Raw genomic sequence first — 13,682 nt, 5'->3', positions numbered from 1 at the left:
CACAGTCAGTGGAGCTTATCGAGCCGTGCAGCGAGCTGCTCTCGGCTTCTCAGACCACGCCATGATTCACCTCATCCCCTCATATAGGCAGATGCTGAAGCTCTCCAAACCTGCAGTGAGAACTTCTAAGAAGTGGACCTGCGAGGCTGTGGAGGAGCTTCGCATGTGTCTGGACACAACAGACTGGAACATGTTTGGATCTGTCACAGACAACTTGGATGAATATACAGTCACTGTGACATCATACATAAAATTCTGTGAGGACAGTATTATTCCAACAAAAACCAGGGTCACTTTTAACAACGATAAGCCCTGGTTCACACCCAAACTGAGACAGCTGAGGAGGGAGAAAGAAGCAGCCCACAGAGCCAAGCACAGAGAAAGCTACAAGGGCGCTAAGTACCAGTTCTCAAAGGAGTTGAAAAAGGCGAGATCCCGGTACAATATGCGTCTAAAGGAGCAGTTCTCTGACAATGACACCACCTCTGTCTGGAGAGGGCTCAGGCAAATCACTAACTACAAGCCTAGAGCCCAACATGCTGCTGACGACCGACAACTGGCTGAACAACTTAACTCCTTTTATGCAAGGTTTGAAATGCAACACCCATCCCCCACACCCCCTACTGCACAGGTTTCTTCAGCCACTCTGGTGTCACATGCCTCCCCCACCACCTTCACCACTGTGAATAGTACAGTCCCCGCTGACCACCCCTCCCCCTCCACTGTCTTCTCAGTGACAGAAGAGGGTGTGCTTAAGCCGGGCGTACACTGTGCGACTTTTTCACTCGCAGCGTTCAGCTTCAGCTCAAAATGTACGACTTCCTCGCAGAGCAGATCTCACGAGCCAGGCGCTCACACCCAGTTCTCGCATGCGACCTGACTGCTCACACTGTACGTCTGGTAGCAACACGTCGGCCCTAAAAATATGCTAAAAATAGCAGTTTTTACTCAACACGTCAGACTTTTTTGTCTTGTTTTGCCTGTTGTCCTTCGGGAGTGCTGCAGGACACACAGGGATTTATGGGGGTTGGATGAGGAAAACGAAATAAAGAAAGTAAATTTGTGCTTTGTGATCAGTTTAATTTGACATGAACACGACAAACACGCTTTCTTGACAATCTTTGCGAGTAAAAAAACGTGTAGAAATAAAAACGAACAGCGTGTGTTATTAGGGAAATAGCGAGCGGCGTTGATGCAGGATTGCGCATGCGCCATGAGCGGTTCTGATACTTTTTGGGTCGCAGCTGCTCGCAGCGCCGCTTCAACAGTGCGATACCCTCACTAGTAGGGTTGCCAACTCCCTGAAAAATAAATAAGGGACACCTCGCGGGCAGGGCCAGCCGCTCCAGGCCACCCTTCCCAGCGTGGTGATTTTTTTTGCTCTCTTTTTTTGTGTGTGGGTGTGAAAGGATTTTTTTTTTTACTATTTGACTTGAAGTTGGTTTAAGAAGATGCATATTCTTTGTGATATGAAAACATGGGAAACAAATGATCATTTAGCCATTTATTTATGGTGTGAAATTACAAAATTATTATAAGTAACAAAGGTATTTTTCTTTAACAGAAAACTGTTATGCTCAACTTTTTGTGCAAAATGATAAAAAAAGTAGGTCTCTTTCTTAAACGGTAGCCTGTTATGCTTTACTTTTTAGAATATAAATAGCTCTCTTTAAAACAACTCTGTTCTGCTTAACTTAAAATTGTGTAAATTAATAGAAAACAACAGAAAGAGCAACGCTGTAACTGCACATTGAGTGCAATTAGAAAAGTGCAAACAGAAAGTCTGTGGAGAAGCTGTAAACATATTTGTGCCTCAAAGGCCTTGACTGTAGCCTACGGTTGAAGTAAAAAAAAAAGTCCAAACTCATGAACTCAAAAGCTCAATGCTACATTATGTGAAAACAGACTATTTTCTCCATTTGTATTTCTTTTGAGATCTTGCTGCATTTAGGAGTTGTTTGTCTTTCAGTACTGCAGAGTAAAACTCTGAGCAAGACATGTCACAATTTAGAGTGACAATGAGCTCACATCTAATTATTTCAGTAGAACATTTGCTCCGCACATCAGTCCACTTATTCTTCATGAGAGAGAAAATCCTCTCTGCCAATCCAGTGGAAGATGGGATGCTGAGTACAAATGATACAACAGGCTGGATGTTGGAGAGGTCAGCTGCCTGAAGAATTTCTATACACTTCTCTGCTGTTCCCTTGGACTGCCATTTTTCCTTCTCCTGAGGTCCTTTGGTGAGGTGCTCCAGAAGGCTGGTTGCAGTGACACACTCGTCATAAAGCTCGTCCATAGAGATGTTTAACCTGCCAATGGAGATAAGAAATAAACCTGGGTTATAAGCACCACATAGAACACTTACAGTGGTAAATAAATGGAAAACATTTATTGTATATTTATTGCATTGTATAGCTTTTATACAATACAATAGTTCACTTTATTTATTATGTATTTATCCATCCTTTTAGTTTAAAATTATCCAAACAACATATAAACCAAGACAAGGCTACATCGAAACTAAACACCCAAGTTGAAAAAAAAGAAAAACTAATGACAAAACAGAAACAGACAACAAAAATAATAAAAATAATAGTAAACAAGCCCCAACACAGTGTTTTTTTTCTTCTTCATATAAATACATTCACTTTAACCAGAGGGTTTAAAAAAGCAATGTTTACTTACCATATCTGCTTCTGCCGTGGCCTTGTGGACGACAAACGGATCGAGGGTTCCCCGTGCTTTCACGTCCTTTATGTTTTTCATGTGGCTACTACTAGAAGCATGTTGCTTGAGGTCAGTCAGTCCACCATGCCCTATGGAAAAACCGCGCCGGTACACGGTGCAGTGCGCTTTATAGGTGTTATCGCGCAGTTTTTCCAGCCAGGAATTTTCCTTTTCCCATTCCTCCCTGTATTTTTGAAGCCTTTTTTCTTCTTTCTCAGAGGGGTACTGTCGTCCGAGACTTGTACAGCAGTGTCGGCGTTAGTTTCCCTGTTGGCCGTGCTGTTTGCTGTCGTCTGTTTTCTTCCGGTATCTTCTCCCCAAGCGACTGTTCCTCGACCAATGAAATAAGCGGTAATCTGTATCGTCATATTCGTGTGTAAGCTTGCGGTCAGCTCATTGGTCACAGAGCAGGCGAAGGGCTGGCTTTCAAACAAAGCGTTAATTCCGGTAATAGACTACAGACTAATTTTGATCCATACTATATTACGGGACAAAATGCGTCCCTTTTGAGTTCAATACGGGACGTGCACTTTTGTTTCTAAATACGGGACGATTCCGTTTTTCAAGGGACGGTTGGCAACCCTACTCACTAGGGACGAGCAAAATTTTAAACACGCCAGAAGTCCGTGCGACCTCACGACTGCTGATCGGCAGCTGGTCACGTGGTGTTAATCGCCTCTCGTAACCCCCTGTACACTACACGACCGCTCGGCGCAAAACTCGCCCCGATGTCGTGGATTCTCGCACGACTGTAAAATCGGCTCAAAAAGGTGAAAAAGTTGCACAGTGTACGCCCGGCTTTAGGGTTTTCCGTAAGCAAAACCCACGGAAATCCCCGGACCCGGACGGTGTCTCCCCCGCTACCCTGAGACACTGCGCAGAGGTATTGTGTCCAATCTCCACGGACATCTTCAACATCTCCTTGGAGTCCTACCATGTTCCAGCCTGCTTTAACCTGTCCACCATTGTCCCTGTCCCAAAGAAACCCCGTATCACAGGACTGAATGATTACAGGCCTGTGGCGCTGACGTCTGTAGTCATGAAGTCTTTTTAGCGCCTGGTCCTCCCTCATCTCAAGTCATTCACCTCCCCCCTCCTGGACCCTCTGCAGTTCGCATACAGAGCTAATAGGTCTGTAGACGACGCCATCAACCTGGCCCTCCACTTCATCCTGCAGCACCTGGACTGCCCAGGAACCTACGCTAGGATCCTGTTTATGGACTTCAGCTCTGCGTTCAACACCATCCTCCCTGCTCTGCTCCAGGACAAGCTCTCAATGCTCAACGTACCGAACTCCACCTGCAGGTGGATCACTGACTTCCTGACAGACAGAAGGCAGTGCGTGCGGCTGGGGAAGAATGTTTCCACCACTAAGACAATTAGCACAGGATCTCCACAGGGCTGTGTACTTTCTCCTCTGCTCTTCTCCCTGTACACAAACTGCTGCACCTTGAGCCATGACTCCGTTAAACTGATCAAGTTTGCGGATGACACCGCCCTCATCGGGTTCATCTCTGACGGTGATGAGTCCGCCTACAGGAGGGAGGTGGAACGGCTGGTGTACTGGTGCAGCAGCAACAACCTGGAGCTAAATGCTCAGAAGACAGTGGAGATGATTGTGGACTTCAGGAAAGTCACAGCCCCATCTCTCCCCCTCGTCCTGACGGACACCCCCGTCACCACTGTGGACTCCTTCCGCTTCCTCGGAACCACCATCACACATGACCTTAGGTGGGAGCCATCCATCAGCTCCCTGATCAAAAAGGCCCAGCAGAGGATGTACTTTCTGCGGCAGTTGAAAAAGGTCAAGCTGCCGACCCAGATGATGGTGCAGTTTTACACGGCCATCATTGAGTCCATCCTCACCTCCTCCATCGCTGTGTGGTACGCTGGAGCCACAGTGAGGGACAAACATAGACTGCAGCGCATTGTGCGCTCTGCTGAGAAGGTGATTGGCTGCAGCCTTCCATCTCTCCATGACCTGTACGTCTCCAGAACTCGGGGGCGTGCAGGTCGGATAGCAGCTGACCCTTCTCACCCGGGTCACAGACTTTTTGAGCCGCTTCCCTCAGGCAGGAGGTTACGGTCCATCCGGACCAGAACCTCCCGCCATAAGAACAGCTTCTTTCCATCTGCCGTTAGACTTGTGAATAGCTTATAAACACACAACCATGCTGGTCTTCTGTACTCGACACAACGTCACGTTATCGGCCATGTTACCATTACCCGCCATTTTTTATAGCTGAAAGTTTTATTCTAGTTTTTTTAATTATATTTTATTCTATTTTATTCAATTTTTAATCTTATTATTCATGTTATATGTAGCAATTAGTACCGAAGCAAGTTCAGTTTGTGAATTGTTTGTTCACTGACAATGGCAATAAACCTATTCTGATTCTGATTCTGATTCAAAAACAGCCATTACTGCCACAGCTAGGTGTTGGATCCAAGGAGCAGGTGAACTCAGAAACACTTCAAATCAGGGGAGGACACTGGTTTACTGCAGGAACCATAACGGGGGATCTGACCAGTAATGAATGAACAGGGGACTTCAATACTAAGGTGATCATCGAGCAGCAACAGGTACAGAGTGACTGGGAAGCTGAGGGAAAATCACTCACTCACTCAGCCTTTATTTATAAAGCACCTTATAGTCATGAGCATGCCACCAAGGTGCTGTACAACAAAAGAATAAAACAATAAAACATATAGCGCTACAGACATAATTAAAACCACAAATGAGAATTACAAAATATAAAACATTAACAATTGCTAACCCACAGAATTAAAAGCCAGATCATAAAAGTAGGTTTTCAGCCTCATTTTAAAAACTGCTACTGATGGAGAGTCCCTAATAGTTAGGGGCAGTGCGTTCCACAGTTTCGGACCCGCAACAGAGAACGCCCTGTCCCCTCAACTTCAACCTGGCCTTAGGAGCCACAAGCAGCAGCTGGTTCTCAGAGTGGAGTGACCGGGCCGGAATTCTAAAATCAAAATAAACCAAGTGGACCAAACACGAGCAGATGGTGACAGTTATAGAGTTTTTATTGCCCACATCGACAGACGAACGCTGGAAAATTAGAATATGGTGCAAAAGTTCATTCATTTCAGTAAAAGCAAAAGGGGTCCAAACCAAACTGCTGAGTACATATTCATGATTATAGTTTTTCAGCTGTCATAAGCTGTAAGCCATATATCACTTGTAAGTCACTTTTGCCAAAGAGTCTTTTAAATACACAAACATAAACATAATCATCACAATTATAATGAACAAAGACTTGAAATATCTGGATTTGCATGGAATGATTCAGTCTCATATATAAGTTTCACCTTTTACACCAAATTACTAACACAAATTAACTTTTGTACCATATTCTCATTTTTCAATTTTGCCTGCAAATAAAAAGGGAAAATACCCAAAAAAGTAGCAACCGTCAGATCTCTGATAAAGGCCACTGGAAGCAGCCGAAACTGTCAGCTAAATAAGGTAAAAACCTTGCTACGCTGCATGTTGAATAACTACAGAAGGACAGTTCCTGTCATTTGGACATATTTTGCTGTAAATTCACGATATCACATGTTATGTTTATTTTCATTTGTTAGCACAGATTCCTGATTTGCTACAAAAATTGTTTTCCCACTTTCTAATGTTCGTGGAAGACATCTGAACACCAAGGACACCGAATGAAGAGCTTCAGGTGTTATTACAGGTAAGACCTTAGCATTTATACAGTTTGATGTGAAATAGATGTCAAAGAAACTGAAGAATCTTTTCCTAATGCGTTGAGTTCTGTACAACCTTTAAATGTACGGTTCATCTGATGCTTTCACACACAGGTTTGAACTCACTGGGTTGGCGTCCTTCTTGCCCTTGTGTGAGGAGGCAACAACAGCCAGGTACTGAATCACCTTCTTGGTGTTTTCTGTCTTCCCGGCTCCAGACTCACCCCTGAAAGGGAACACAAGTCAATATGTGAAAGAGGCGAGGTAGAAAACCAGCTGTTGGACTCTACAACCACCATGGCTCCCAACAGAAACAGCAAACTCCCTGATGCTCTTGTTTACAGTTCTGTTGTCATATTTGCACTCAACTGTGTCTCATTGTCACATCTCCAATCATGTTATCACTCCATCTAATATTCTAGTATTTTTACACAGTATTTTTATCTTTAAAATGTAAATTCTAAGTAACGTTAAGAAACTCCTGTATGTTCTTGTTCTTTCATTTTGTTCTTCTTTGCTCCGGTTTGGATTGTTGAATTCTATTCTATTCTATTCTATTCTATTCTATTCTATTCTATTCTATTCTATTCTATTCTATTCTATTCTATTCTATTCGTGTGGTCTATTTCTGTCGTTTGAAACCAAAATTATACTTTGGTTATAATTTTATAACAAATCACTTTTTTCAGCTAGCTTCTTGTGAAATGTGAATAATTTCAGTGTTTTTGTTGTTTGTTCTAATTAGTAAACATTTAGGTGAATTGCTTTACAGTTATGACATGTTTTGTGGACTAAATCTTCATGTAAAGATTCAAGAGAACAGTAACAGTGATTGTAAAAAGCAGTGTGAAATGAAAGCTTGGTGATTTGGACTCACGTGCAGAGAATAGACTGGTCCTCTCGGTCTGTGACGAGACAGAGAAACACGTTAGACTGAGTCAAGCTGAAGAGACCAAACATGACCTCTGACTCAGCCTCGTAAATGCTCAGATTAGTCTCCATCACTTGCTAGGTCTAAATATAGCAGCAAGATGCAGGACTCCACTGTCGTAATCTGGTCTCCATGCTCCATGTATGGTGATTCTAGAGCTGAATGGAAAGTTTGGAGGAGGCCTGAGGTCAGCACGCTCCGAGGCTTCAGGCTGACCACAACTCATCCCCATCTGGAGGCTGCAGACACCCATGTACTTTTAGGAATCTTCTTTGATTGGCTTTTCTCTCTTTACATGGGCTAAAAATAGCCATTTTATGAATGTTTGGGACGGTACATTTCTTGCATGGGAGCTGTGTAAATTATTGTGAAAAACAGCTGGCTCATCTTTTCATCTTAGATTTACTAATCTAAGTTAGGAAAAAGTTATAATTTTTACAAGATCCTTTTCCAAAATGGGAAACATATATTTTCAATTATAGATTTTTTTCTTGAATTTCAGATGTAAACACAGTAGCTTCAATAAAAGCTGAAACATCCACAACAGGTCAGTAGGTGACGATGACATCACCAGTAAAGGTGCAAAAAAAGAACAGGTGAATCTCCCACATCAAATAGTGTTGATTATTTCATTTATTTGTTTACTATATTTAACATTTCACTAAATAATTAACATCTTCAGCTGCATTTAATGACCTAAATAAGAGATGGGCCAAACTCATAAAAAAAAAAATAGATTTGACAATTTCATATTGCGGTTTTAGCACAAACTGTTTTTCCCCTTTTGTTTTAGACAGGTGGCAGTATGCACATCAAAGCTTTCGGTCAGAAGTGGATATGCCTGTGTAAAAATTGTATCGTCACACCTGTTACCTGTCGTACCTGTTGTTAACTGTTGTTACCTGTTACTACCTGTTGTTACCTGCCGTTACCTGTTGTTACCTGTCGTACCTGTTGTTACCTGCCATTACCTGTTGTTAACTGTTGTTACCTGTTGTTAACTGCTGAACCATTTGTTACCTGTTGTTGCTTGTTGTTACCTGTTATTACCTGTTGTTACCTGTCATACCTGTCGTTACCTGCCGTACCTGTTGTTACCCGCCATACCTGTCGTTACCTGTTGTTAACTGCCATACCATTTACCTGTCGTTGCTTGTTGTTACCTGTTGTTAACTGTTGTTACCTGTTGTTACCTGACATACTGTCGTTACCTGCCATTACCTGTTGTTACCTGTTGTCACCTGTTGTTACCTGTTGTCACCCGTTGTTAACTACCGAACCATTTGTTACCTGTTGTTGCTTGTTGTTACCTGTTATTACCTGTTGTTACCTGCCATACCTGTCGTTACCTGCCGTACCTGTTGTTACCCCCCATACCTGTCGTTACCTGTTGTTAACTGCCATACCATTTACCTGTTGTTGCTTGTTGTTACCTGTTGTTAACTGTTGTTACCTGTTGTTACCTGTCGTACTGTTGTTACCTGCCATTACCTGTTGTTACCTGTTGTCACCTGTTGTTAACTACCGAACCATTTGTTACCTGTTGTTGCTTGTTGTTACCTGTTGTTAACTGTTGTTACCTGTCGTACCTGTTGTTACCTGCCATTACCTTTTGTTAACTGTTGTTACCTGTTGTTAACTGTTGTTACCTATTATTACCTGTTGTTACCTGCCATACCTGTCGTTACCTGCCGTACCTGTTGTTACCCGCCATACCTGTCATTACCTGCCATACCTGTCGTTACCTGCCGTACCTGTTGTTACCCGCCATACCTGTCGTTACCTGCCGTACCTGTTGTTACCTGTTGTTAACTGCCATACCATTTGTTACTTGTCGTTGCTTGTTGTTACCTGTTGTACAAAAGGCCCCATAGTTGAGAGTCCTCCTTTCTATTCTGTTCAGTTGTTCACCTGTAGTTGCTTAGAGTGACCTGTAGATGTCACCCCACCACTTTGGATGGGAGAGGTTTTGGATAGGTGATTACGTGGGTGAGATCTATATGAGTGTGTTTGCTCCCGATTATCAGCAGAGAAGTCATTTCGTGAGAAGTGTGTGTTACTGAACAACGTAAGTCTGTGATGTATGAGGATGTGCGGATAAAATGTGTTTGTGACTAGTTGAAGTTAGAGGGAAGTGAAGATGTTTCTGTTTGTGTCGCTAGCGAGTGCTAAGCTAAGCTAAGCTAAGCTAAGTTAGGCTAGCTCTCCTGCCGTGTGATTGGGGATAATTGTGTGCTGAGTTAGCTCAGTGGGTTTATATATGGGATGTGGGTAATATCTGGTTTATGGTAGCAAAGGGGATGTTAGTTTCTTTCCTACCTGTGTTTCTGTTGATGTACTCTGAGTTACTATTATGAACATTTTAGTGATGTACTATTTTCTTTCTGTTCATTACAGAGACCACACACACACACACACACACACACAGACACACACCTGTACCTAAACTTGTATGTAACACCTGCTCCTCCGACAATCCTGTTACCTTTGACTGTGTGGAGGCAATACAAGAGTTTAAACCATCCTGGGCGTCTTCTGTGTCTTCTTCCTGAATCGCCATCCGGGCCTAGAGTAGTGTTCTGGCCGACACTCCGGGGAGTGGCAGCTGCAAACCTGAATCAACACCTTACAGTCCTCCCCTTCCGGGTTATCTACCCAACACCTGTTGTTACCTGTTGTTAACTGTTGTTACCTGTCGTACCTGTTGTTACCTGCCATTACCTTTTGTTAAATGTTGTTACCTGTTGTTAACTGTTGTTACCTGTTATTACCTGTTGTTACCTGGCGTACCTGTCGTTACCTGCTGTACCTGTCGTTGCCTGCCGTACCTGTCGTTACCTGCCGTACCTGTCGTTACCTGCTGTACCTGTTGTTACCTGCCATACCTGTTGTTACCTGCCGTACCTGTTGTTACCTGTTGTTAACTGCCATACTATTTGTTACCTGTCATTGCTTGTTGTTACCTGTTATTACCTGTTGTTAACTGCCGAACCATTTGTTACCTGTTGTTGCTTGTTGTTACCTGTTATTACCTGTTGTTACCTGCCATACCTGTCGTTACCTGCCGTACCTGTTGTTACCCGCCATACCTGTTGTTACCCGCCGTACCGGTCCTTACCTGCCGTGCCTGTTGTTACCCGCCATACCTGTCGTTACCTGCCATACCTGTTGTTACCTGTTGTTAACTGCCATACCATTTGTTACCTGTCATTGCTTGTTGTTACCTGTTATTACCTGTTATTACCTGTTGTTACCTGTCATACCTGTTGTTACCTGCCATCACCTGTTGTTAACTGTTGTTACCTGTTATTACCTGTTGCTACCTGTTATTACCTGTTGTTACCTGTCATACCTGTCGTTACCTGCCGTACCTGTTGTTACCCGCCATACCTGTCATTACCTGCCGTACCTGTTGTTACCTGTTGTTAACTGCCATACCATTTGTTACCTGTCGTTGCTTGTTGTTACCTGTTATTACCTGTTGTTAACTGTTGTTACCTGTTGTTAACTGTTGTACCTGCCATACCTGTTGTTACCAGCTGTACCTGTTGTTACCTGCCATTACCTGTTGTTAACTGTTGTTACCTGTTGTTAACTGTTGTTACCTGTTGTTAACTGCCGAACCATTTGTTACCTGTTGTTGCTTGTTGTTACCTGTTATTACCTGTTGTTACCTGCCATACCTGTCGTTACCTGCCGTATCTGTTATTACCCGCCATACCTGTCGTTACCTGCCGTACCTGTTGTTACCTGTTGTTAACTGCCATACCATTTGTTACCTGTCGTTGCTTGTTGTTACTTGTTATTACCTGTCGTTACCTGTTGTTACGTGTTGTTAACTGTTGTACCTGTTGTTACCTGCCATACCTGTTACCCGCTGTACCTGTTGTTACCTGTTGTTAACTGTTGTTACCTGTTATTACTTGTTGTTACCTGTTATTACCTGTTGTTACCTGCTGCTAACTGTTGTTAACTGTCATACCTGTTGTTACCTGTTGTTAACTGCCGTACCATTTACCTGTCGTTGCTTGTTGTTACCTGTTGTTACCTGCCATACCTGTCGTTACCTACTGTACCTGTTGTTACCTGTTGATAACTGCCATACCATTTACCTGTCGTTACCTGCTGTACCTGTTGTTACCTGTTGTTAACTGCCATACCATTTACCTGTTGTTGCTTGTTGTTACCTGTTATTAACTGTTGTACCTGTTGTTACCTGCCATACCTGTCGTTACCTGCTGCTAACTGTTGTTAACTGTCATACCTGTTGTTTACTGCCATAGCATTTACCTGTCGTTGCTTGTTGTTACCTGTTATTAACTGTTGTACCTGTTGTTACCTGCCATACCTGTCGTTATCTGCTGCTAACTGTTGTTAACTGTCATACCTGTTGTTACCTGCCATACCTGTCATTACCTGTCGTTACTTGGTGTTACCTGTGAACCAATAAATTATCACAGCAGCTAACACTTACATAATGTTATAGCATTTACACAGATCTACATGAAGTTATGTAGTTATCTGCAGACATAATTAGCTGCAGGGATAGCTAGCTGAAGCACTTCCTGTTCAGAAAGAATGACTTCCAGGCAGAATTTCACAATAACACTCTAACAATAAAAGGCATTTCCAATAAAATTGTGCAGATTCATTTTACTTGATAGAAAACTATTTAGCTTTTAGCTGTGGAGAGTAAGTGGTACAAATACTGATATAATTTATACTTTATAACAATTTATTCTACTGAAGATTGTGGCAGAAGGTTGATCCCGCTGGTGCAAAAATCTAAAACAAATCAACTATTTCTATTGATTTGATCTAATGTGGATTTAAAAGAATTTTGATATATTTTTTAATTTCAGCCTGCTTTTTAATTTTACATATGAGCAAATGAACTATGCTATGACTTTTGTGTTTATTTGATTAAATTGAATGTGGACTGATTCCATTTTGTTTGTCTTGTTAAAGTGGAAAAAATGTCAGAAACAGGATATGAATGAGAGTCAAACTGACTGCTCTGATCTCTCTAGCACTTTACCCTGCAGCATGTTCCTGTAGGCGTTGTCTGTGATGGAGTAGATGTGCGGCGGCACCTCGTGGCGTTTCTTGCCCTTGTACATCTCAATGATCTTTTCCGAGTAGATGGGCAGCATCTTGTAGGGGTTGACCACCACACAGAACAGACCTGAGTACGTCTGCAGAGGTAAGAAAAAGTACGTGTTGTTTTACTCCACAATGAAATGTCCACATGCTTTCATATTAAAACATCCATCCAAGAGTTGTCACAGATTGTTTTATTTTCCTGGGACTGCTGTCTCTTTAGCTCAGTGAATTTCCAGGAATAAAGGGAACCTCATGTGTGTGGAAGCAGTGATTTTATTCTACACAGAAACAGAACCATGTTGTTCTTCCACGTTTCAGTTCATGGTCAGTTTGTGACTTATTTCTATTTTCTCTGACGCCTGCACTTATAAGGAATGAGGAGACTCAAACTCCTAACTTCCAGAGATAATGGATGGTAACCTTTACGTCCAGCACCTTATTAGACTCTGTAAGACTGACTAAAAAATCCAAACATAAGCTGTTGATCCTCCCAGAACATCCTGACTCCAGGAGGAGAGCACGCCATCGCTTTAGAGTTTTAAACCTGAATATGGACACCATCTGAACTTCTTGGGTTTATAAATAATACCCTCTCATCTGCAGCTGCTTCTGACTGAAGACTTTCAATCTGTGCAACTTTAAAGTATATATTTTTAAATCCATCTTTCCATTTTAAGTTTTATGGTTAATATTTGATCTGTCAACAAAAGCCTAGATTTTTTTTCAGAAGTTATTTTGTTCATAAATCATCTCCAGTCTTTGAGTCATTTCCTGTGAACAACTGAGTGTAGGTACGTATCCGTGGTACTTTTCTAAATAAATATCTGATTTCAGACAGACGTATGGTAAATGACCTGTACAGCACCTTCTTAGAGTTCTACAACCCCCCAAAGCGCTTCTTAACACAACCAGTCATTCACCCATTCACACGCTGGTGGTGATGAGCTACACTGTAGCCACAGATGCAGATGGGCGCACTGAGAGAGGCGAGGCCTGCTGACCACAGGCACCAGCGGTCCCTCTGACCACCACCAGCAGGCAAGGTGGGTTAAAAGTCCCACAGCAGCACTCTCTGGTCGGAGCCCTGATCGAACCTGCTCCACCTCCTGCTGTCTCAGATATGTGTGATACTTTTGTAGTAGCAGCAGCCATTTAACAACTATCAAAGTATTTTGAGTCAAACAAGAAGAAACTA

General features: G+C 42.6%; 2 protein-coding genes across 2 annotated transcripts in view; one reads left to right on the top strand and one right to left on the bottom strand.

The window, feature by feature from the left end:
- The window catches only part of LOC139069993 (uncharacterized), a 452,948-nt gene that overhangs the window by 92,462 nt on the left and 346,804 nt on the right, over window positions 1-13,682 (top strand). The window lies entirely within an intron of this gene.
- Window positions 1-13,682, bottom strand: part of LOC107373143 (myosin-11) — a 58,473-nt gene that overhangs the window by 41,093 nt on the left and 3,698 nt on the right. Inside the window, exons 4-6 of the mRNA XM_070551496.1 lie at window positions 12,423-12,579; window positions 7,331-7,358; window positions 6,580-6,679 (exon numbers count right to left, since the gene is read on the bottom strand). Of these exons, the coding sequence (XP_070407597.1) occupies window positions 6,580-6,679; window positions 7,331-7,358; window positions 12,423-12,579 (285 nt within the window). The remainder of the gene's footprint in view (window positions 1-6,579; window positions 6,680-7,330; window positions 7,359-12,422; window positions 12,580-13,682) is intronic.

Source organism: Nothobranchius furzeri, chromosome 5 (genome assembly GCF_043380555.1).
Source record: "Nothobranchius furzeri strain GRZ-AD chromosome 5, NfurGRZ-RIMD1, whole genome shotgun sequence".
Lineage (NCBI taxonomy): Eukaryota > Metazoa > Chordata > Actinopteri > Cyprinodontiformes > Nothobranchiidae > Nothobranchius > Nothobranchius furzeri.
The sequence above is the reverse complement of the archived record's forward strand: the minus strand, read 5'-3'. Positions and strand labels throughout refer to the sequence as shown.